Genomic DNA, 26,109 nt, shown 5'->3' with positions numbered 1-26,109 from the left:
TGAAGGCACATGTGTTTCTGGAGGCAGGGATTTAAAGCCTTTCGTGGAGAAAGGAATAGTCTGCCGGGAACCAGGAAGGAGCGACAGCCTGCAGGAGCGCCGCAGATCATCTGAAAAAGTGAGTAATGATTTTTATTCTTTGCTCCACTGTATTACCGGCGTATAAGGTGACAGTTGGGGGGTCGTCTTATACGCCCGGTCGCCTTATACGCCGGTATATATTTTTAGTGTAACACATTTCTGGATGAATTGCAGGAAAGGGGTTATATATTTAACCCCTTTCCGACCATTCATCCTGCGATCGCCGGCAGCCCATTGCATTCAGTGGAACATGCTGTATTGCTGGCTCCATTGAATTCAATGGGCAAACATCGTTCTTCTCTGCTACAGCTGTTACAGCTGTGCCAGAGAAGAAGGATTTGTCTTCTATATGTTCTCAATGGGGTCAGCGCTGCTGCCGCCGGCCCCATTGAGCGCATATAGAGAAGATTTATGGCCCTAAGAAGGACCGTTGGGGTTCTTGACACCTAAAATACTCCTAACACTCTCCCTATAGCAGCTCCAACACAATAGCGCTTTCCCTAAACTCATGTCAGAATGCATCCATAGCGAGCCGCGGGAGGGGCAGATTTCAATACTCGAGTGACACCTTATCTCCCCAGCCACTCACAGCAGGGGGGTGGTATAGGGCTTAAACGTTGCAGGGGGAAGTTGTAATGCCTTCCCTGTCTTTATATTGGCCAAAAAAAAGCGCTAACGTCTCAGGGAAGAAAGTTAAATTAACCAGAACACCGCATGGTGTTCGTTACGAATAACGAACATCCCGAACACCCTAATATTCGCACGAATATCAAGCTCGGACGAACGCGTTCGCTCATCTCTATTGGTCATCCCAACATAACTTTTAGCAAAAGTCGACTAAAAATCATTTTACAAATAAAAACAGATGAAAGGTGCGTGATATGAGCGGAGCTCAGTTACTAATACACTTGCCTGTTATTTTATAGCATTCCTTCCCTTTAGCCAAATGTTTTCTATTCTCAAAAAAACCCTTTAAGGGCTATAACAGATGAGCGCCTGCGCAAATACGCTCTTCGCTATGGAGCATATTTGTGCATGAGAAAGGAATTTTTTTTTGTAATTCTGAATTTTGCGCTATTGTGCGCCGGCATAAAAAAAAAAAAAGCGGGAAGATCGGTTTTGCCCTAACTTTTCTCGCACATAGAACAACTACGTAGGAGAAAGATATAGAAGTCCTTTGTTTCCTCATGCATAGTATTAGCGCGAGAATCCCGCTAGTCAAAACGAAACCATTGAAATCTATGAGATCCTGAAAAATCACATAAAATAACATATTTGTGTTAATGAACTTTTTCAATTATCTGTGCAAAAATGTCCACAACCGCATGTAATATGCATCGGGCATGAGGCCCACCTGACAATTTTCTGCTATCGGTCAATATTGGAAGAACGCGTTAACATGCGGCTCCAAGTGTCCCGCTGCCCTCCTGGGTCCTCTGTACATATTTGGTTTCGGTCACATTCCGAGTGAGGAATGGTCTCCCGTCACCCTACCCTTTAAATGTTTATTTTTTTCTTTTTAGTTGGCAGAGAAAAGCCTACGGGAACATCTGCAACTCTCAGCCAGAAAAGGGAAGAAATTCTGCAAGAAGATGAAGTAATAGAAGCAAGGCAGGGTCCAGTGGCTCAGAGCCCATCAGCGTCTCCTCCCTCCAGCAAAAGTGAGTTGTTGAATGAGTGCGGTCATGTTCAGTATCAGCTCATAGCGCGTCTGTTATCAGACACAGGGGAGGAAAGGAAATGTGTTTAGGATATTACATCACATTAAGTGACCACAGAGTTGTCTGGGTTGTCCTCTGCACAGTGTAAAATGTCAGGGTATGTTTCACACATGATAAGACAAGGTTCAAGGGATCAACTTTCCATGCAGAAGAGAATCTATCATAACATACAAGAAAACCTCAACTATATTCGCCTCATGAACTTACAGCGGATATCAGACTACATTGTTCCAGGGAAAGATTTTACTGTGCAGGTGTGGAAAAAATACTGCAAAGTGAGAATGCTCTCAAAAATAGGAGGGTTCCGCCTTGTTCACATCAGCCTTAGGGACTTTCAGTTTTGCTGCTCAGGGAGAAGGATAAAGGCATCCCCGGCCGAACGTCTCCGTCTTATGATGGTACCAAACAGCCCCCCATTGACTATAATGGGGTCTATTCGATTTCCCTCAAGCAGTCCAGCATTTTGCCAGAATTTACAGTACTAACTACCATGTTTCCCCCGAAAATAAGACAGTGTCTTATATTAATCTTTGTTCAAAAAGGTTTAACTTTTTTACATGTATAGCTGCCTGGACACTATTTAAATTGACTTTTTAAATTAACTGTTAGCAGGGCTTAATTTTGGAGTAGGGCTTATATTTCAAGCATCCTCAAAAAGCCTGAAAATCATTTTGCATCCTCAAAAATTGTGGAAAATCATGTCTTATTTTCAGGGAAACAGGGTAGTGCTACTTGCAGTGGTATTTTGTCAAGTGTTCTAGTGGAAATCAGTGACGAAGGTTCCAAATAGAACCTTCTACGCTGATGTGAACAAAACCTAATAGTTTTAAAAACGCAAAGTGAGTGAACAAAAGAAAAATCTAAATCAAATCAATATTTGTGTGACCATACCTTGTCTTCAAAACAGCATCAACCTTCTAGGTACACTTGCACACAGTTTTTTAAGTAATTTGACAAAGTGACTGTTACAAACATTTGGAGAACCAACCACAGATCTTCTGTGGATGTCAGCTTTCTCAAATTCCTCTGTCTCTTCATGTAATCCCAGACAGACTTGATGATGTAGATATCAGGGCTCTGTGGGGCCGTATTATCACTTCCAGGACTCCTTGTTCTTCTTTACACTGAAGATAGCTCTTAATGACATTGGCTGGAAGTTTGAGGCTGTTGTCCTGTAGTTTGCAGCATTTTTTACACACCTGCCTTAAACTTTTCCACAGTACTGTATGTAAATCAGACAACTAAAAAATCTTTTGTTAACAGATTAAAAAAAACTGTGACTTACGTGACTGGTAAAAAGAAAAAAGTTTGGTACCATGTTAGTAGAATAAAATGTAGAGATGAGCGAACACCAAAATGCTCGGGTGTTCGTTATTCGAAACGAACTTCCCGCGATGTTCGAGGGTTCGTTTCGAATAACGAACCCCATTGAAGTCAATGGGCGACCGGAGCATTTTTGTATTTCGCCGATGCTCGCTAAGGTTTTCATGTGTGAAAATCTGGGCAATTCAAGAAAGTGATGGGAACGACACAGCAACGGATAGGGCAGGCGAGGGGCTACATGTTGGGCTGCATCTCAAGTTCACAGGTCCCACTATTAAGCCACAATACCGGCAAGAGTGGGCCCCCCCCCTCCCAACAACTTTTACTTCTGAAAAGCCCTCATTAGCATGGCATACCTTTGCTAAGCACCACACTAGCTACAACAAAGCACAATCACTGCCTGCATGACACTCCACTGACACTTCTCCTGGGTTACATGCTGTCCAACCGCACCCCCTCCCCCCCACAGCGCACACCAAACTGTCCCTGCGCAGCCTTCAGCTGCCCTCATGCCACACCACCCTCATGTCTATTTAGAAGTGCGTCTGCCATGACGAGGGACCGCAGGCACACACTGCAGAGGTTGGCACGGCTAGGCAGCGACCCTCTTTAAAAGTGGCGGGGCGATAGCCCACAATGCTGTACAGAAGCAATGAGAAATAGAATCCTGTGCCACCGCCATCAGGAGCTGCACACGTGGGCATAGCAATGGGGAACCTATGTGCCACACACTATTCATTCTGTCAAGGTGTCTGCATGCCCCAGTCAGACCGCGGTTTTTAATTCATAGACACAGGCAGGTACAACTCCCTATTGTGAAGTCCCTGTGGACCTACAGCATGGGTGGCTCCCTGGAACCCACCGGCGGTACACAAAAATATCCCATTGCAGTGCCCAACACAGCTGAGGTAGTAATGTCGTGCTTAATACAGGTGGGCTTCGGCCCACACTGCATGCCCCAGTCAGACTGGGGTTCTTTACAAGTGGACACATGTAGGTTACACTCCGTGTGCACCTACAGCATGGGTGGCTCCCTGGAACCCACCGGCGGTACACAAAAATATCCCATTGCATTGCCCAACACAGCTGAGGTAGTAATGTTGTGCGTAATACAGGTGGGCTTCGGCCCACACTGCATGCCCCAGTCAGACTGGGGTTCTTTACAAGTGGAAACACATGCATTTATAATTCCCTGTGGACCCACAGCATGGGTGGGTGCCAGGAAGCCACCGGCGGTACACAAAAATATCCCATTGCGTTGCCCAACACAGCTGAGGTAGTAATGTTGTGCGTAATACAGGTGGGCTTCGGCCCACACTGCATGCCCCAGTCAGACTGGGGTTCTTTACAAGTGGAAACACATGCATTTATAATTCCCTGTGGACCCACAGCATGGGTGGGTGCCAGGAAGCCACCAGCGGTACACAAAAATATCCCATTGCATTGCCCAACACAGCTGAGGTAACGTCAGCTGTAATGCAGGTGGGCTAAAAATTAATTTGATTACACTGTAGGCGAGGGCCCACAAAAATTGCTATATCAACAGTACTAATGTACATCCAAAAAATTGGCCATGGCCAGCCAAGAGGGCAGGTGAAACCCATTAATCGCTTTGGTTAATGTGGCTTAAGTGGTAACTAGGCCTGGAGGCAGCCCAGTTTAACTAAAAATTGGTTCAAGTTAAAGTTCCAACGCTTTTAAGCGCATTGAAACTTTTAAAAATTGTTCAGAAAAATTATTTTAGTGAGCCTTGTGGCCCTAAGAAAAATTGCCCGTTCAGCGTAATTACGTGAGGTTTCAGGAGGAGGAGGAGGAGGAATATTAGACACAGATTGATGAAGCAGAAATGTCCCCGTTTTGGATGGTGAGAGAGAACGTAGCTTCCATCCGCGGGTGCAGCCTACGTATTGCTTACGTATCGCTGCTGTCCGCTGGTGGAGAAGAGAAGTCTGGTGAAATCCAGGCTTTGTTCATCTTGATGAGTGTTAGCCTGTCGGCACTGTCGGTTGACAAGCGGGTACGCTTATCTGTGACGATTCCCCCAGCCGCACTAAACACCCTCTCCGACAAGACGCTAGCCGCAGGACAAGCAAGCACCTCCAGGGCATACAGCGCTAGTTCAGGCCACGTGTCCAGCTTCGACACCCAGTAGTTGTAGGTGGCAGAGGCGTCACGGAGGACGGTCGTGCGATCGGCTACGTACTCCCTCACCATCCTTTTACAGTGCTCCCGCCGACTCAGCCTTGACTGGGGAGCGGTGACACAGTCTTGGTGGGGAGCCATAAAGCTGTCCAGGCCCTTAAAGACTGTTGCACTGCCTGGGATGTACATGCTGCTCGATCTCCGCACCTCCCCTGCTACCTTGCCCTCGGTACTGCGCCTTCTGCCACTAGCGCTGTCGGCTGGGAATTTTACCATCAGCTTGTCCGCAAGGGTCCTGTGGTATAGCAACACTCTCGAACCCCTTTCCTCTTCGGGAATGAGAGTGGGCAGGTTCTCCTTATAGCGTGGGTCGAGCAGTGTGTACACCCAGTAATCCGTTGAGGCCAGAATGCGTGCAACGCGAGGGTCACGAGAAAGGCATCCTAACATGAAGTCAGCCATGTGTGCCAGGGTACCTGTACGCAACACATGGCTGTCTTCACTAGGAAGATCACTTTCAGGATCCTCCTCCTCCTCCTCCTCCTCCTCCTCCTCCGCTTCAGGCCATACACGCTGAAAGGATGACAGGCAATCAGCCGGTGTACCGTCAGCAGCGGGCCAAGCTGTCTCTTCCCCCTCCTCCTCATCCTCCTCATGCTCCTCCTCTTCCTCCTGTACGCGCTGAGAAATAGACAGGAGGGTGCCCTGACTATCCAGCGGCATACTGTCTTCCACCGCCCCCGTTTCCGAGCGCAAAGCAGCTGCCTTTATGCTTTGCAGGGAATTTCTCCAGATGCATAGCAGAGGAATGGTGACGCTAATGATTGCAGCATCGCCGCTCACCACCTGGGTAGACTCCTCAAAATTACCAAGGACATGGCAGATGTCTGCCAACCAGGCCCACTCTTCTGAAAAGAATTGAGGAGGCTGACTCCCACTGCGCCGCCCATGTTGGAGTTGGAATTCGACTATAGCTCTACGCTGTTCATAGAGCCTGGCCAACATGTGGAGCGTAGAGTTCCACCGTGTGGGCACGTCGCACAGCAGTCGGTGCACTGGCAGCTTAAAGCGATGTTGCAGGGTGCGCAGGGTGGCAGCGTCCGAGTGGGACTTGCGGAAATGTGCGCAGAGCCGGCGCGCCTTTACGAGCAGGTCTGACAAGCGTGGGTAGCTTTTCAGAAAGCGCTGAACCACCAAATTAAAGACGTGGGCCAGGCACGGCATGTGCGTGAGGCTGCCGAGCTGCAGAGCCGCCACCAGGTTACGGCCGTTGTCACACACGACCATGCCCGGTTGGAGGCTCAGCGGCGCAAGCCAGCGGTCGGTCTGCTGTGTCAGATCCTGCAGCAGTTCGTTGGCCGTGTGCCTCTTATCTCCTAAGCTGAGTAGTTTCAGCACGGCCTGCTGACGCTTGCCCACCGCTGTGCTGCCACAGCGCGCGACACCGACTGCTGGCGACGTGCTGCTGCTAACACATCTTGATTGCGAGACAGAGGTTGCGGAGGAGGAGGAGGAGGAGTGTGCTTTAGTGGAGGAAGCATACACCTCCGCAGATACCACCACCGAGCTGGGGCCCGCAATTCTGGGGGTGGGTAGGACGTGAGCGGTCCCAGGCTCTGACTCTGTCCCAGCCTCCACTAAATTCACCCAATGTGCCGTCAGGGAGATGTAGTGGACCTGCCCGCCTGTGCTTGTCCACGTGTCCGTTGTTAAGTGGACCGTGGCAGTAACCGCGTTGGTGAGGGCGCGTACAATGTTGCGGGAGACGTGGTCATGCAGGGCTGGGACGGCACATCGGGAAAAGTAGTGGCGACTGGGAACTGAGTAGCGCGGGGCCCACGCCTCCATGATACTTTTGAAGGACTCCATTTCCACAACCCTATACGGCAGCATCTCAAGGCTGATGAATTTTGCTATGCGGACGGTTAACGTCTGAGCGTGCGGGTGCGTGGCGGCGTACTTGCGCTTGCGCTCCAACAGTTGCGCAAGCGACGGCTGGACGGTGCGCTGAACTACACTGGTGGATGGGGCCGAGGACAGCGGAGGTGAGGGTGTGGGTGCAGGCCATGAGGCGGTAGTGCCCGTGTCCTGAGTGGGGGGTTGCATCTCAGTGGCAGGTTGGGGCACAGGGGGAGAGGCAGGGGTGCAAACCGGAGGCGGTGAACGTTCTTCGTCCCACCTTGTGGGGTGCTTGGCCATCATATGTCTGCGCATGCTGGTGGTGGTGAGGCTGTTGGTGTTGGCTCCCCGGCTGAGCTTTGCGCGACAAAGGTTGCACACCACTGTTCGTCGGTCGTCAGGCGTCTCTGTGAAAAACTGCCAGACCTTAGAGCACCTCGGCCTCTGCAGGGTGGCATGGCGCGAGGGTGCGCTTTGGGAAACAGTTGGTGGATTATTCGGTCTGGCCCTGCCTCTACCCCTGGACACCGCACTGCCTCTTGCAACCTGCCCTGCTGCTGCCCCTGCCTCCCCCTCTGAAGACCTGTCCTGAGTACGCGTTGCAAACCAGGTGGGGTCAGTCACCTCATCGTCATGCTGCTCTTCCTCCGAATCCTCTGTGCGCTGCTCCCTTGGACTTACTGCCCTCACTACTACCTGACTGCAAGACAACTGTGTCTCATCGTCATCGTCCTCCTCACCCACAGAAAGTTCTTGAGACAGTTGGCGGAATTCCCCAGCCTCATCCCCCGGACCCCGGGAACTTTCCAATGGTTGGGCATCAGTGACGATAAACTCCTCTGGTGGGAGAGGAACCACTGCTGCCCAATCTGAGCAGGGGCCAGAGAACAGTTCCTGGGAGTCTTCACGCAGCTGAGCAGGTGTCATTGGAGTGGAGTGAGGAGGCTGGGAGGAAGGAGGAGCAGCAGACAGAGGATTCTGATTTGCAGCAGTGGACGGCGCAGAACTGCGGGTGGACGATAGGTTGCTCGAAGCACTTTCTGCCATCCAGGACAGGACCTGCTCACACTGCTCATTTTCTAATAACCGTCTCCCGCGTGGACCCATTAATTGGGCGATGAATGTGGGGACGCCAGAAACGTGCCTCTCTCCTAATCGCGCAGCAGTCGGCTGCGACACACCTGGATCAGGAGCTCGGCCTGTGCCCACACCCTGACTTGGCCCTCCGCATCCTCGGCCGCGTCCACGTCCTCTAGGCCTACCCCTACCCCTCAGCATGCTGTTTTACCAGTGATTTGATTTCACAGGCAGGAAATAAATTGGCGCAAGACTGCAGGCCAAATATAATTTTTTCCCTTTTTTGAAAACGAAAGGCCCCACTGCCTCTAGTGAATAAATAATCTAAGTTTAATAACTGTGCTGTGTCCCTGCTAATGTGTCACAGAACTTGAGGGTAGCAGAGTTATGAACTCTGGCAGAGCAGGTATTTTTTTCCCAATAAAGGAAAGCAAATGGCGAAGCCAGCAGTAAAGCGTAGCTGGGTGCGTCTGATTTTTTAACGTTGTACACGCAGCTCACACGTGTCCACAGCCCTTAGGACGGACAGAGGCAGGACAAATAGATTTGTTTTCCCTTGTCTTTACACCAAAAGGACCCACTGCGTATATTCAATGAACATGAGACGTTTAATAACTGTGCTGTGGCCCTGCTAATGTGTCACAGAACTTGAGGGTAGCAGAGTTATTAACTCTGGCAGAGCAGGTATTTTTTTCCCAATTAAGGAAAGCAAATGGCGAAGCCAGCAGTAAAGCGTAGCTGGGTGCGTCTGATTTTTTAACGTTGTACACGCAGCTCACACGTGTCCACAGCCCTTAGGACGGACAGAGGCAGGACAAATAGATTTGTTTTCCCTTGTTTTTACACCAAAAGGACCCACTGCGTATATTCAATGAACATGAGAAGTTTAATAACTGTGCTGTGGCGCTGCTAATGTGTCACAGAACTTGAGGGTAGCAGAGTTATGAACTCTGGCAGAGCAGGTATTTTTTTCCCAATTAAGGAAAGCAAATGGCGAAGCCAGCAGTAAAGCGTAGCTGGGTGCGTCTGATTTTTTAACGTTGTACACGCAGCTCACACGTGTCCACAGCCCTTAGGACGGACAGAGGCAGGACAAATAGATTTGTTTTCCCTTGTTTTTACACCAAAAGGACCCACTGCGTATATTCAATGAACATGAGAAGTTTAATAACTGTGCTGTGGCCCTGCTAATGTGTCACAGAACTTGAGGGTAGCAGAGTTATGAACTCTGGCAGAGCAGGTATTTTTTTCCCAATTAAGGAAAGCAAATGGTGAAGCCAGCAGTAAAGCGTAGCTGGGTGCGTCTGATTTTTTAACGTTGTACACGCAGCTCACACGTGTCCACAGCCCTTAGGACGGACAGAGGCTGGACAAATAGATTTGTTTTCCCTTGTTTTTACACCAAAAGGACCCACTGCGTATATTCAATGAACATGAGAAGTTTAATAACTGTGTTGTGGCCCTGCTAATGTGTCACAGAACTTGAGGGTAGCAGAGTTATGAACTCTGGCAGAGCAGGTATTTTTTTCCCAATTAAGGAAAGCAAATGGTGATGCCAGCAGTAAAGCGTAGCTGGGTGCGTCTGATTTTTTAACGTTGTACACGCAGCTCACACGTGTCCACAGCCCTTAGGACGGACAGAGGCAGGACAAATAGATTTGTTTTCCCTTGTTTTTACACCAAAAGGACCCACTGCGTATATTCAATGAACATGAGAAGTTTAATAACTGTGCTGTGGCCCTGCTAATGTGTCACAGAACTTGAGGGTAGCAGAGTTATTAACTCTGGCAGAGCAGGTATTTTTTTCCCAATTAAGGAAAGCAAATGGCGAAGCCAGCAGTAAAGCGTAGCTGGGTGCGTCTGATTTTTTAACGTTGTACACGCAGTTCACACGTGTCCGCAGCCCTTAGGACGGACAGAGGCAGGACAAATAGATTTGTTTTCCCTTATTTTTACACCAAAAGGACCCACTGCGTATATTCAATGAACATGAGAAGTTTAATAACTGTGCTGTGGCCCTGCTAATGTGTCACAGAACTTGAGGGTAGCAGAGTTATTAACTCTGGCAGAGCAGGTATTTTTTTCCCAATGAAGGAAAGCAAATGGCGAAGCCAGCAGTAAACCGTAGCTGGGTGCGTCTGATTTTTTAACGTTGTACACGCAGCTCACACGTGTCCACAGCCCTTAGGACGGACAGAGTCAGGACAAATAGATTTGTTTTCCCTTGTTTTTACACCAAAAGGACCCACTGCATATATTCAATGAACATGAGAAGTTTTGATAACTGTGCTGTGGCCCTGCTAATGTGTCACAGAACTTGAGGGTAGCAGAGTTATTAACTCTGGCAGAGCAGGTATTTTTTTCCCAATTAAGGAAAGCAAATGGCGAAGCCAGCAGTAAAGCGTAGCTGGGTGCGTCTGATTTTTTAACGTTGTACACGCAGCTCACACGTGTCCACAGCCCTTAGGACGGACAGAGGCAGGACAAATAGATTTGTTTTCCCTTGTTTTTACACCAAAAGGACCCACTGCGTATATTCAATGAACATGAGAAGTTTAATAACTGTGCTGTGGCCCTGCTAATGTGTCACAGAACTTGAGGGTAGCAGAGTTATTAACTCTGGCAGAGCAGGTATTTTTTTCCCAATTAAGGAAAGCAAATGGCGAAGCCAGCAGTAAAGCGTAGCTGGGTGCGTCTGATTTTTTAACGTTGTACACGCAGCTCACACGTGTCCACAGCCCTTAGGACGGACAGAGGCAGGACAAATAGATTTGTTTTCACTTGTTTTTACACCAAAAGGACCCACTGCGTATATTCAATGAATAATAACTGTGTTGTGGCCCTGCCTACACAATTCTTTCCCTGTAGTATCAATGGAGGGTGCAATGCTCTGCAGAGGAGATTTTGAGAAAAAAAAAAATATGCAGCACAGCTAACAGCAGCCAGCACAGTACTGCACACGGTTAAATATGGCCCTAGAAAGGACCGTTGAGGTTCTTGAAGGCTACACTCACTCCTAACACTCTCCTTGCCTATCCAACACTTCTGTCCCTAATGCCGGGTGCAACGCTCTGCAGAGGCGATTTTGAGAGAAAAAAAAAAAAAGTCACTGCTAACAGCAGCCAACACACAGGTATTACTGGCCCTAATAAGGACCTTTGGGGTTCTTGAAGCCTACACTAACTGCGATTTCTCTCCCTACAGCAGCTCCGGTACCAGCAGCACTGTCCCTCATCTAACTCACAAGGCATCTGAGGCGAGCCGCGGGAGGGGCCGACTTTTATATTCGGGTGACATCTGATCTTCCCAGCCACTCACAGCAGGGTTGTGGTATAGGGCTTGAACGTCGCAGGGGGAAGTTGTAATGCCTTCCCTGTCTTTCAATTGGCCAGAAAAGCGCGCTAACGTCTCAGAGAGGAAAGTGAAAGTAACCAGAACACCGCATGGTGTTCGTTATGAATAACGAACATCCCGAACACCCTAATATTCGCACGAATATCAAGCTCGGACGAATACGTTCGCTCATCTCTAATAAAATGTTATTGCTCTCAGTAAGGGCTCTGTGACAGGTGGGACACTCAGAAGGTACAGAAAGATATGATTGTGGGTTTGATAGGCTTAAGACGGGGTTGGATTTCGCACATAGAAGGCCTGCAGTGAATTCCATCTGTGAGCCCGGCCGGTGACCCTGTGTACGGCATGTAACTGTATTGCACATGACCGTGGAGGCACATAGGTGGTCATGCGCACTACAGGATTTTTTTTTCTTTTGTATTTCCTGTGCCGTTGCATAGCAGAAGCTTCGGCTGCATGTGAAAATATGGGCCTCTACCTGAATTTAAAAAAGACAAAAATTGTGACAACTGCAAAATATGGCCAACTTCAAATCAATATCAACGAGGCCATAGAATGCGTGCGAGAATTCATCTTCCTTGATTCGAAGATTGACGAGGCTGGAGAATCTATGCCAGAGATAAAACGTAGGATAGCATTGGGGTGAAACACGATGCTAAACATGGACAAAATCTGGAAAAGTAGGGCTATTGGCATCACAACTAAACGCAGGATAGTGCAAGCCATCATTTTCCCCATTAAGGGAGGATTGATGCGTTTGAGCTGTGGTGACTGGTGAAAGCTGCTGTGTATACCCTGGACAGCAAAAGTAACAAACAGAGACGTCCTGAGTCATATAAGTATATATCACTGGAGGGAAGATGACCGGGCCCAGGGTCACGTACTTTGGCCATGTAATGCCAGCAGAGTCGCTAGAAAAATCTATAATGCTTGGACAGATCAGTGGCAAAAGAAGACCTGGCCGACAAAGAACACGATGGCCTATACTGTCAGAGCTGATACTGGCATGGATATCACACAACTGAAAAACATGGAGGGAGCTTGCCTTTAGGGTCGCCGAGGGTCGTGAACGACTTAACGGCTAACAACAACAGCTGTGGGTCACACACGCATCCATTGATATCAATGGAGGCCGTCCGCACGGAATCCACGGTGAAATAGAATATGTTGCAAGTTTTCTTCCACTCGTAGAATACGCAATTTGCACCCGCGAGTGTGACAGAAAATTTGAAACTCAATGCCCGCATTTTACTGCGAATCGCCCGCACAGATGCCAATCGCGGAATCTGCAATTCAAATCTGGTCATGTGAGCCCGGCCTTAAAAGAGTTTTGAAAATTTAGCTAAATAGAGTTTACATGCAAAATTTATTTTTTTTTTTGCACCCAAAAAGTGTGAGGAAATGCCTAGGGGGTGAATGGGTCAGGAGGGGGAATGAAAACCCTACTGACATTCGTCAGTTCCCTTTTGATGCAGATTCTTGTGTTAGTGTCAATAGCTGGTGATTTCTATAATATCTGTATTTACCAATGTAATATTGTCCTAGGAGCAAGAAGACAGAGCGGCCATGAGATCCCTGTCTATTCATCGAACGACTGGAAAGTGTCAGTATTGACTGGAAGTGCTGGAACCTCAGCTAATGTAACCCTGTGGGTATATGGAAGCAAGGGTTCCACGGGTCCTATCAATCTTGGAAAAGGGGATAAAGGCCGTCTATTTCAACCTAGACAAGAAGATGAATTTAAGGTAATTACAGTCATCATATTATGTAGAAAGAGCACTAACTCACTTTTTTCCCCTTTAGATCTGCTTTTTGTAAATAGTGTAGCAAAAAGTAAAAATTATATTATCGTATAGTCTAGCCTGTCCTCAGAGACAGACAATGGGAGGTGGGCACTTTAAATGGCATTGCAGGATATGGTCTTTGTGGTTTTTCCACTTTATATAGAACTTGTAGATGCTCCTGCTCATGTCTGTATTAGAGATGAGCGAGCACCAAAGTGCTCGGGTGCTCGTTACTCGAGTCGAACTTTCAGTGATGCTCGAGAGTTCGTTTCGAGCAACGAACCCCATTGAAGTCCATGGGCGACTCGAGCATTTTTGTATATGACTGGTGCTCCGCTAAGGTTTTCATTTGTGAAAATCTTAGCAAATCACCAAAGTCATGTAAAAAACACAGAAATGGATAGGGCAGGCGAGGAGCAACATGCAGGGCTGCATTTCGGGCTCTGAGATCTCACTATTAAGCCACAATAGTGGCAAGAGTGAGACCCCCCCCCCTCCACTGTCAGCATAACGATCGTTCTCCTCTGCTCCTCATCTCTAGTCTTTATCTAATTAAACGCAATGGTTATGCTTAAACATTAGAGCTGAGCGAGTATACTCGTCCGAGCTTGATGCTCGTTCGAGTATTAGGGTGCTCGAGATGCTCGTTACTCGAGACGAGCACCATGCAGTACTCGTCTCGATTAAACGAGCACTGACCATTGAATTCAATGGAGCCGGCAATACAGCCGGCTCCATTGAAAGCAATGGGCTGCCGGCGATCGCGGGATGAATTGTCGGAAAGGGCTTAAATATATAAGCTCTTCCCTGCAATTCATCCAGAAATGTGTAAAAATAAAAAAAATATATACTCACCTTGTCCCGGCAGAACGATGTTAGCCCATTGAATTCAATGGAGCCGGCAACACAGCCGGCTCCATTGAAAGCAATGGGCTGCCGGCGATCGCAGGATGAATTGTCAGGAAGGGCTTAAATATATAAGCCCTTCCCTGCAATCCATCCAGAAATGTGTAAAAATAAAAAAATATATATACTCACCTTCAGTTCAGCGCGGCCGGCCTGCAGTGGGTGTGAAGGGGGTGTGAGTCAGACATGCCCCTGATTGGCTCAGCGCTGAGCCAATCAGAGGCAGATCTCACTCACACCCATTCATGAATGGGTGAGTGAATGCTGCCTCTGATTGGCTCAGCGCAGCTCTCAGCTGAATGACAGCAGTTCAGCACCACAGTGCAGGGGACAGCAGGAGAAGACGCGGCTGTGCCCCGGCAGCTGAAGGGAGGTGAGTATCTATTTTTTTTGTTTTTTAAATCACTTTTAATTCATTTCCCGGGAATGGCTTATATGTAAAGCCCTTCCCTGAAAAAGAATTCAGGTGTGCCAGCGGACCATTGTCTTCAATGGAGTCGCCGGCAGCAGCAGCGGCTCCATTGAAGAGAATGCCTGCATTTTTATTCTTTTTTACACTAAAATCTTTCTTTTTCAGGTAAGGGCTTATATTTTTAAGCCCTTCCCGAAAATTCATCCCGCGCTCGCCGGCAGCCCATTGCTTTCAATGGAGCCGGCTGTATTGCCGGCTCCATTGAATTCAATGGGCTAACATCGTTCTTCTCTGCCACAGCTGTTACAGCTGTGGCAGAGGAGAACGATCGTTATGCTGACAGTGGGGGAGGGGTCTCACTCTTGCCACTATTGTGGCTTAACAGTGAGACCTCGGAGCCCGAAATGCAGCCCTGCATGTTGCTCCTCGCCTGCCCTATCCATTTCTGTATTTTTTACATGACTTTGGTGATTTGCTAAGATTTTCACAAATGAAAACCTTAGCGGAGCACCAGTGATATACAAAAATGCTCGAGTCGCCCATTGACTTCAATGGGGTTCATTACTCGAAACGAACTCTCGAGCATCACTGAAAGTTCGACTCAAGTAACGAGCACCCGAGCATTTTGGTGCTCTCTCATCTCTATTAAACATCTTTTTACATGTCACTAAGGCACATCAGAAGATGTTATTGGGAGGGGTCTGCGCACAGTGACCTCCACCGATCACTAGAGCCTTGGCGCTTCCCTGACCACATACTACTTTACCACTTTACAAACTCTGCAATCATTGAGTCTTTAACTCTGTAGTGGAAAACCTTCCATTTGCCCATAAACTGTAAAACAATTACCTTACTGTACAGATGTAGTAAACAATAACTTGACATTAAACTAGAGATGAGCGAGCACCAAAATGCTCGGGTGCTCGTTACTCGAGCCAAGCTTTTTGTAATGCTCGAGAGCTCGTTTCGAGTAACAAACCCCATTGAATTCAATGAGAGACTCAAGCATTTTTCAATGTTCCGCGGCTGCTGCCGCTGGCTACATTGAAAACAATCGTCTGCCGGCACCCCTAAATTGTTTTCGTAGAAGGGCTTTACATATAAGCCCTTCCCTGAAAAACAATAGTTTTAGTGAGAAAAAAAACAAAAACTTACCTCTCCGCAGCTGCCGTGTCCCCTGTGGGGATGCAGAACACATCTGTCGCATGCGGCAGATGTTTCCTTCATTCCTGCTAGTAAAAAGGATTCCCTCGCTGCTGCACCTGCCACATCTGTGACAGATGCAGCAGAGGAATTCTTCAATTCCCAACCGCAGCTGTCACACATGACAGCTGCGGTAGAGGATCCTGCTGCCGGGTCCCTGTCAATATGAGCCCTTCCCTGAAAAACCAGTAAAAGTAGTGTAAAAAACAAAAAAAATACATACTCGCCTCCCTCAGCTGCCGGGGCTCAGTCGCGTCTTCTCTGCGCTGTCCCCATCTCTGTAGTGCTGATCTATCAGCAGGTGTGGATTTAAAATCCCCGACTGCTGAAAGAGCTGATTGTGATTGGCTGAGGTGCCCAGCCAATCACAAGCAGCTCTCGCCGAATGAATGACCGGCTAAAGAGAGGCTAAGGACTGAACACCAAGTGACTAAAAGGTTTGTATTGGAGAAATGTTCTACCTCTCGCCAGAGAAGACTGTTGTATTGTTGGAGTATAAATACTATTCAGAAGTGGCCAAATTAAGCAGCCATTTCAATTCCCAATATTTTCTGGTTAATTTTCGTTCTGTAAAAAAATGCTAAACAGACTCATTTTACATCCGGCGCCTTTTTAGTGTGACAGTACGACTTAACTTTAAAATACGATGCAATATTGGAAGAAGGGAACTTTTTCCATAGTCACAGCTGTCATACAATCGCAATGCTTCCCTATGTACAAATATCTGCTTGCAACTTTTTCCCCTTTGAGAAACATTAAGATCATTTGCAGTTTTACAGAAAACTTTACTTTTGCGCAAAGTAACCTGAATACTAAGTTATCTTATATGTTATCTTACATACATTTTCAGGTGGAAATACCAAGTATTGGCAAACTTTACAAGATCAGGATAGGACATGATGGAAGTGGAGATCATCCTGAATGGGAGCTGAAACAAGTAAGCTTTCACAAAGTAATAATTTTCAATCTGCTATTAATTATATTAGTATATTTTGAGGAGAAAAGAAAGACTATCCATCCTGGGGATGGTGCTGACAACAGGTGATTGGAATGGGACATGAGATGCAGGTATAAGACTGAAAAGAGAAGAAAAATAGCAGATAATTGCCCGTGTAGACAGAGGAGGTGAGCGCTGTCCGGCATGCTCATTATACGTCAGTGGTCGTTAGCACAGCCAGATTATCATAATGGTCCTTTTACGGGGGCCGAGTTTTCAGCAAGTGTAACAAACACTTGTTTCATTTTCATTTACATGGACCAAGAATTGGCCTAAGGGGTTGAAGAGTCACTAATGTACTTATTCATGCCTACAGGTCTTCTGTGTATCTCCCTGTTGACATGTAAAGATGTACCACCAATCAGGGAGCATTTTCATGCTCACATAAAGGGCGATCAGCCAGCAAATAAGCAGTTGGTTGTTCATCAGCTGACTGTTGTTTCCTTTATATGGCCCAACAGTTGGGGAAATTAGTGTTTGGAAGAACACTCAGCCCTGATTATCAGCCTATGTGAAAGGTCCTTAGTCTTGGTACCAAGTTCTGATTTCCAATTCCCGCGTTAAATTTGATACAGTCCGAATCTTTGTCCAAGGTGTGGGCTGATTATGTTGGATGAATATGGCTTTGAGTTTCTCATCCTGGTGTTTAGTATAGAAGTAGCAATTACATGCAGCAGACAAGAAAAGCTAAATTCATATAATAATAGGCCCCATGATCTTAGCTTGGTGACCAAATTACTAAGGATCAGTACTTTGAGTGTTGAGGCAAATGAGTAACAATTATATAAAATGGAGCATGCTTTTAAAGAGAATCTACATTTGCATATTTTATATGTAATGCACTGCCTTTCATTGAAATGGTAGACTTTAAAGTTGTGTAAATATTCATAGATAGCCAAAGGGTTAAAACCCTAGACAAACAAGAAGAATGAACAAGACGCCACACTAGGATACTCTCCGAATTGAGATTTGGTGAAACAACTGAGCTGTTCTGACAAACCTGAAAAAGTGAGATCCATTACATCCTCTACTAGAAAACGGCAAAACAATCCTTCTTGTGTTTTTCATTAGCTCATCTTGAGGGATGATATTTTTCTACGTAACCCATCTGCTTTGAGAAAGGTTTGGTATTATTTAGCGGAGTTTGTTGGAGTCTTTTGTTGGCTGAGCTAATGAAAGCAAAAGGCCATAATTCTCGAAGGAAGTTTAATCTCGGAGAATATGTCATATTTTGTCTTAGCCGACCCTCTGACAAATACACAAGGCCTAGGAAGTCTGTGCTGCTCTTTTTTATTGCTTATGAAAGCTATGTCTTCTGGCAGCCTGGATTACAGAACAATAGCAGCCTTATTGCCATGAAGGATTGGAGAGCTAGCACAGGGATAATAACATTGCACAGTCATACTTTATATTCCCACGTCCACGTTGACTGCCTAAGCAGGTTAAGTCCTTTCTTGTCTGAAGAATGGAGGGAAAGTCAGCTTTGTGCTGTATTCCTGAAGGGGTATGCAGTCCCTACGTCTCAGCAATTTCTATCCTTATCACATTCCCTTAAATTCATCAAATGAGTTATTCGAGCCGACAAGGTATATTCGTCAACATACCACTATAGTTTCAGTAGGGAGAAGAATATGCTAACAAAGCCTCTGAAAAATCCTATAAAACCAAAATGTGCTATAATAAAGTCTTTTGCAGGAAGGAATTAAGGAAGGTTCACGTATGACATATAAGATAATGTATTATTTTGAAAAGACTAATAAGCAATTCCTTCTCAACTGACTGGTGCTGCCATACTCTCCGGTGTGAACTTAGAAATGTGCAGTGACTTTGCCAAATTAGTTGTAATTCCTCTAGGGCAGGAGTTCTTAATGCTTTTAAAGTTCATGCCACAAATCACTGTAGCTCTTGCAGCTTTAAGGCAGATATCCAGCTATGCATGTAAAAATTCCGTATAAGTCAGTACCTATAGGTGATGCTTTTCTGTATTTCATGTTCCTCAGTGTTTGCTGCGTGGCTGCTTTTTAGATCACCTTCATTAGTGCAGAGCTGTGAGCTTGGACTACAGTTTATCTAGAGTGTCTATGGGGAGTCTGAGACACACCTCTGTTTCATCATTGGTTCAAGTGGTTGTTCTCTCCTCCCCCTGTATCTCTGCCTCCTCTAATTGGCTGCAGTGTATAACAGAAGTCTAACTAGGAGGACACTGCATAGATACTTGATTTCTGTTATAGAAATACACAATTACTGATAAATCACAAGTGAGAAGAGGAAGATAATAAGTTTATTGCAGAACATGTAATGAACCTCTGTATAGGGTGGGTTCCTGAATATACTCATTAAGTTTCTAGGCAGCAAAGAAAGATTTGTTATAGGGCCCAACCAGTCAGTATATTTATTATTAAGTTGCGCTCTTAAGAAGTGACTTTTACATGTAACATATGGCATTGAACTACATAAAACTTTAAATGATAAAAGAAAATTCTAATTGGGTAATGAAGTGCAACCTGCCTTATGACAAGCGGTTGTACCCTGAGGTTCTGCAATGGGCCATTCCGAGGACAAGGCAGCAAAGGATGGAAGTCACGGTGGACCGCTACTCCTCTCTTGGCATGGTGTTACACCAGTGCTCAATAGATATTATGCCTTGGCAGTTCTTATCCCAAGGGGTTACCTGTGAAGTTAGGAAGGGTAAGCTGTCAATCCCTAGTGGGGTGCATCCCACGGGGTTGGGTAGGGTAAGATGGTGTTTTGTCATGACTCCAGTCTGTATGTAGGCCCAAACCTACTCCGGACAAAATTATAATAAAAAGGAAAAAAATAAAGAAAAATGTCCTTTTCCTCCTGAAGTGTTGTGGGGTAATCAGTACAGATGTAGTAGGTGGTGGGAAGGGACTTCAGAAGACAGGATTAGATGGTAAAACAGTTGCACACTTTATTTGCAGAGAGAGAGAGAGAGTTCTTTACCTTGCAGCAGTTACACAGGTTGAATTACGTTTACTTGCAGATGATAACAATTGAAATAGAAACGCTCTTTTGCTAGATTTGGGAGTTTTGGGCTTGAAATTCCCCTTCTTGTCCTCTTGACTTTACACTCCAGCTTTACTTTTTGGTATTGACTATAAGGATTTTCTTTCCTTTTTCTTGCTTATTGGCTCTATCTTCTTGCTGCTGACACTTCTTTTAGCTAAACTTCTCTCTTTCTCTCCCTCTCTCCTCTGTTGACCCTCTGGTCCATGAACACAAACAGGCCTTTAGGTAGTCACACTTTTTCTTTGCTCCTTCCCACCGCACTGGCTCTTCCAAGATATTGCTTTCTCTTCTCCTCCTTGACTTACACCCTTTAGGCTTAGCCTCTCCTTACTACTCCATCCTCCCCCTAGCTCCACCCCCTCTCTCTTTTCATACCATCACTCTCACCCAACACATGCGGAGACCTTATCCTCCAATCACAAGCTCCCTATCAACTAGCTAGCTAACTAGCCAATCCCTGTGTCAACTAGGGGTGATTGACAGGCATGGCGGGGCGTTGGGTTGGAGTTATGCAGGGTTAGGTTGCAGTAGCACACAAATGTAACACATAACAATACATTTAAAGGTATATACACCTATTTATAGGAAGTGGCCATAAAAGTGCTGTAGTAACTCTCGGGTACTACAGTTCTATAAAAGAAATCCCAGCAACTATTTTATCCTTTTTTGCAGAGAAGTGGTTTGGATGTCCTAGGTCGCTATACCATAGTTATATCTGAAACCTCAATCCAACCAAAAAGACTTCACATGCCAATGTATTTAACAATGACATGCTATATACAATTTACAAACATTAGCAAATTAATTGAATTGTATACTAGCAGGATTACATTGCTGCATATGTAGAAATAATTGCGTTACCTTGCTATAATCCTAGTTGTGATTGGGTTACTATGTTTCCCCAAGTGTTGGAAAAAGTTGTTGTCTGTACAACCCTTTTAGGAACGCCAATAGATTTTCTATCCTTGCTCATACAGCGCAATCTTGGCACAGATTTTAATGCATTTATGGCGGTGTCATAAAACAGAGTCCGAAAATGTGCTTGCCTTTGAGGTTTGTTATAGAACTAATGAAGACTGCTGAAGAGACCCATCCATTCATGAAATAAAAATACATTCTTCTCAGCATATCTGTTATTCTCTGTAGTGATCTGCACTTGGAGTCCCACTTTGCTTTCCACTTCTACATACTCATGGTTTAGTCCCTGACCAGTCATTGTTATATGCAGTATATTGCTCACATGAGATATTGCCATTATACCTAATGCTTTTGAGTTTTGTTCGGCATGTTCAGTCCTTTGATTAATATATTGCCACATAGGTGGCTGGAATAAAGGATGTGACCTGTGCTGCCCTGTTGGGAAGCCACTTATAGGGACTTTGTGGTATATAATAGTTCTTGACTGTAGTGCGCTGCCAGGCATGATAGTCATTGCTATGACTACAAGCTCATTCGTAAAACACAGATTTGGCTATGACCTTTGAACATGTATACGGGAGGGGGGGGGGGATTGTGTATTTATTTAGATGCTATTTATTTGGGTTTTTTATGTAAATTGCTTACGATCGGGCATTCGGCAAATATTTTTCTTCACTTGTTTACTTTCTGACCGAAGTAACATTTCTGCAGCTTGATAGCAAGAACCACTTTGCATAACAAATTATACCATCTGGTTGCTTTAAATCTGTGTACTTTAGGAATATCAAAATGGAATAGAACTTAAGTCATTTTAATTATGCCCACATGATTTTTTGTGCCATATGTTCTATTGTATTTTGCACAGTCCATTTGATTACCACATGCCATAAATCTCGCATGATAATTTGAAGGGTGTCAATGAATTCCCTTTGCTTGAGGAAGCAATTAGAAAAGAAAGAGAGAAGAGAACTTTCCATTATCCTAATTTAATTTCTAGATTCTTGACTTGAGAGGTTTGGGAGGAAATGCTCAGTGATATTGTCTGGCATTTTCCTGTGCTTTGAGACTGCTGACTGTTAAGGCCACACAGTGCAATGTTCAATGTAGTTTTCGTTTTGTTCATCAACGCACTGAAGAACGAGAGAACAAGTTAGAACTTGATGTAACTTTTTTATTTTAAACTGTTTGCACTTTAATACCTTAAGGACATGTTGCATTTGTTACCTTGAAGGGGTTGTCATCTGGAGAATAGTGGCGGAAGCTCCTGGTGATGATAGATGTTGGGGGGTTGCATCCAGTCCGCCAAAGCAGAGCTACACTTTGAAGTTTCTTTCTAATTTGACTAATAGAGGGGTATAAGGAGTAATGAGTCCCCTCTAAGGCGTACGGACGGGGGTTGTCATGATGAGACCAGTTTATGTCGATAAAGCTTAAGCACAACCTTTCAGCTATTTCTTGTTTTAGTAAATCCTTGTAAAGGGTAGAAGCCATAATATAACCATTCTGTAGCATTTTTTTCTAATGCCCTGCATTGTGCCATTCCTCTGTTATTCCTCTGGGAAATGTAAAAAAATAAAATAACAGCTGAGCATTACCATCTCATTTATTATTAAGGTGTGTTCATATATAGTTTGACATATGAGCGCTGATTGTTAAGTGTCAGAGTGTGTAGGGATACAGCCTACTGACACATTTAAGAGCCCATAATACTACGCATTTAACCCTTTAAGGATGCAGTCCTTTTTTACTTTTTCGTTTTTTTCTCCTCACTTTCAAAACTCCTTTAGTTATCCATCAACGTAGCTGTCTGAGGGCTTGTATTTTTCAATTGTACTGTTTAATGTACCACATAATGTACTGAAAAACTTTCTAAAAATTTCTAAGTGGAGTGAAATGGGAAAGAAAAAAATTCCACTATCATTGGAGAAAAGGGGAGGCCTCCTTGTTTTTATGGCATACACATACATACACACTCTAGCAAAAATGACATGATAACCTGATTATATGCGTCAATATAATTACGACCATGCCAAATTTTTATATAGGGTTTTTTTTGTTGCACTGCTTAAAAAAATAAAATATTGTTGGAAAAACGCCGCCATCTGCTGACAGATATAACTTTTTAAAATTTTTCTGCCGACATAGTTGCGTGAGGGCAAATTTTTGGGGGGACATTCTTGAGATTCTATTGCTACCATATTGGAGAACATACAACTTTTTTTATTACATTTTTTTCTTGAAGATGGAGTGACTAAAAGTGAAATTCTGGCATTCCCTTTTGGGGATAAATAATGTGTTATTTTGATAGACTGGATTTTTATAGACACTGCAATACAAAATGTTTTTTATTATAAATATCAGAAAAAGGTATTTTTATTTTTTCTAATAATTAATAAAACTTTTACCTTTTTTTTTTAGTCCCCATAGGGTAGCTTGACTTGCAATTGTCTCATGGTATTAGTATTACTTTATACTGCAATCTGGCAGGCTCTCTATCTGCCTGAGGCGTGGCTTGATAGGCAATCAGCTATGGCAGTGCTGAGAGCCTTAAGAAGGCAGTAGACTTCCATAGCAATCAAATAGCACCCTACAACATCATTGGGGGACTTAACATGACCTCTCAAAACTGATCAGAACTAACAGTAGCATCTACAGGGTTAACAGCAGCGATCACCATTAACACTGATCGCGGCTGTTCCTGGCAGTTGCCAACTGCGAGAAACAGACAGCACCCACATTATATGGAAGGGAATTGACTCCTGATCCCCCTCCATACAAATTGTAAACACACAGGATGTAAATTTATGCCCTATGTTGCTAAGAGGTTAAAATGAAAAAATCCTCTAAAGCTGCATGCTGACTAATTCTAAAAGTCTGACCAATAAAATTGTCAAATTAGGATTAATGATGACTGAGAAAAGTATCACATAGTGGGAATAACTGAGACCTGGTTGGAGGAAAGCTATAAATGGGCGATTAACGTACAGGGTTATAGTTTGTTCAGAAGAGGTCATAAAAAACAGAAAAGAGAAAGGGTTTGTCTTCATGTAAAGTCCTATTAAGGGCGCCTGCACATGAGCGGAAATTCCGCGGCGGGATTTCCACCGCTGGAAGCCTGCATAGGATTTTGTGTTAACAAACGCAATCCTATGCAGACGGACGCGGTTTGGCCGAGCGAAATCTCACACGGCAAACAAACCGCGGCATGTTCTATTTCGAGCCCTGCACAGAAACCTCACTCACCCACCGCCGGCTTCGGTCTGCGCATGCGCATCAAACAGCCGGAGCCGCGGGTGAGTACGCGCTCGTCCCTGAAGATGCTCGGGCTGGGTCCCGCGTCGAGAATCCTCACCGCTGGATCCGACCCGCCCATCTGCAGGCGGCTTTAAAGACCATAATACTGGAAGGTATGTGTGAGGGGGATGAACATGTGGAGTCTCTATGAGTAGAAATCATGGAGGGAAGAACAATAATAAAATCCTCATAGGAGTTTTCCATAAGCCACTAAATATAACAGAAGCCACTTAAAATCTAAAACTTAAGCAAATAGATGAAGTGGCAAATCACAATGCAGTAACTATCTGGATATAAACTGGGAAACTGAAACCTGCAGATCTCATAAAGGTAGCACGTTTCTGACCATAACTAAAGATATCTCCCTTTCTCAAGTGGTGCAGGACCCAAATATTAACCATTGAACCTGACAAAATACCAAGGGTTGAGGTAAAGGAATAAGCCTAAGAAATAGTGATATATTACATTTACAATGATGTCATTGAATGGCTGTGATTGGCTGAAGGCACGTGTGTTTCTGGAGGCGGGGATTTCAACCACTGCGTCCAGAAACAATGCTCTGCCAGGGACCAGGAGGGAGCGACAGCCTGCAGGAGCACCGCAGAACGCCCGGTGAAGTGAGTAATGATTTTTATTCTTTGCTCCGCTGTATTGCCGGCGTATAAGGTGACAGTTGGGGGGTCGTCTTATACGCCCCGTCGCCTTATACGCCGGTATATATTTTTATTGTAACACATTTCTGGATGAATTGCAGGGAAGGGCTTATATATTTAAGCCCTTCCCGACAATTCATCCCGCGATCGCCGGCAGCCCATTGCTTTCAGTGGAACCTGCTGTATTGCTGGCTCCATTGAATTCAATGGGCAAACATCGTTCTTCTCTGCCACAGCTGTTACAGCTGTGGCAGAGGAGAACGATCTTTATGCTGACAGTGCGGGGGGGGGGGGCCCACTCTCTTGCCGCTATTGTGGCTTAATAGTGGGACCTGGGAACTTGAGATGCAGCCCAACATGTAGCCCCTCGCCTGCCCTATCCGTTGCTGTGTCGTTCCCATCACTTTCTTGAATTGCCCAGATTTTCACAAATGGAAACCTTAGCGAGCATCGGCGATATACAAAAATGCTCGAGTCGCCCATTGACTTCAATGGGGTTCGTTACTCGAAACGAACCCTCGAGCATCGCGAAAAGTTCATCCCGAGTAACGAGCACCCGAGCATTTTGGTGCTCGCTCATCTCTAATAGTGACACAATCAGAGTATGTACCATTTATAACCCCCTCTGCTTTCTATCATTGACCAGTTATTTACCCACTTACACACATTCTCACCCAGACCAAGCATTCCCATTATATATAACAACCTTTTATGTGACACAGTATAAAACACTTTGTAAAAGTCCAGATACACAAGATCCAGTGACTCTCCATGGTCCGGTCTAGAACTGACATCCTCACAGAAGCTGATCTGATTGGTTTGACAGGAGCGACCCCTCATTAACCCATGCTCATATGGCGCTATGCAGCTATTTTCCTTGAGGTCCTCCAGGATAGCATCTCTTAGAAACCCTTCAAACATGTTACTCACAATAGAAGTAAGACTTACCGACCTGTAGTTTCCAGGTTCACTTTTTGACCCCTTTTTGAATATTGGCACCATATTGGCGATGCACCAATCCACTGGAACAGGCAACGTCACCACAGAGTCCTTAAATATAAGAAAATCACAGAGGTGAGGAAAAATGCTCAAAGACATAACTCACAGAACATTTTTGCTTCTCTTTTTTAGCAGTCTGGCTTACTGCATGCCTTCAGGTCAAATGGCAATTGAGCATTTCCTGTAGTACATATCTTGTATCTGGCCTCTTTTTCTGTGAATTATGTAAATATAAGAAGCAACTGTCCATCTATCACATTACTTAATTCCCTTAAAACTATGGGTGTATGCCATCAGTTAGTTTTACTTACCTTGG

The 26,109-nt window shown here is 45.3% G+C and overlaps 1 protein-coding gene across 1 annotated transcript in view; it reads left to right on the top strand.

Annotated features, from left to right (window-relative positions):
* LOC136578686 (lipoxygenase homology domain-containing protein 1-like) overlaps window positions 1-26,109 on the top strand; it is a 325,705-nt gene that overhangs the window by 103,046 nt on the left and 196,550 nt on the right. Inside the window, exons 16-18 of the mRNA XM_066578875.1 lie at window positions 1,605-1,742; window positions 13,143-13,342; window positions 16,753-16,839. Of these exons, the coding sequence (XP_066434972.1) occupies window positions 1,605-1,742; window positions 13,143-13,342; window positions 16,753-16,839 (425 nt within the window). The remainder of the gene's footprint in view (window positions 1-1,604; window positions 1,743-13,142; window positions 13,343-16,752; window positions 16,840-26,109) is intronic.

Source organism: Eleutherodactylus coqui, chromosome 9, assembly GCF_035609145.1.
Source record: "Eleutherodactylus coqui strain aEleCoq1 chromosome 9, aEleCoq1.hap1, whole genome shotgun sequence".
In the NCBI taxonomy this organism is placed as follows: domain Eukaryota; kingdom Metazoa; phylum Chordata; class Amphibia; order Anura; family Eleutherodactylidae; genus Eleutherodactylus; species Eleutherodactylus coqui.
The sequence above is the reverse complement of the archived record's forward strand: the minus strand, read 5'-3'. Positions and strand labels throughout refer to the sequence as shown.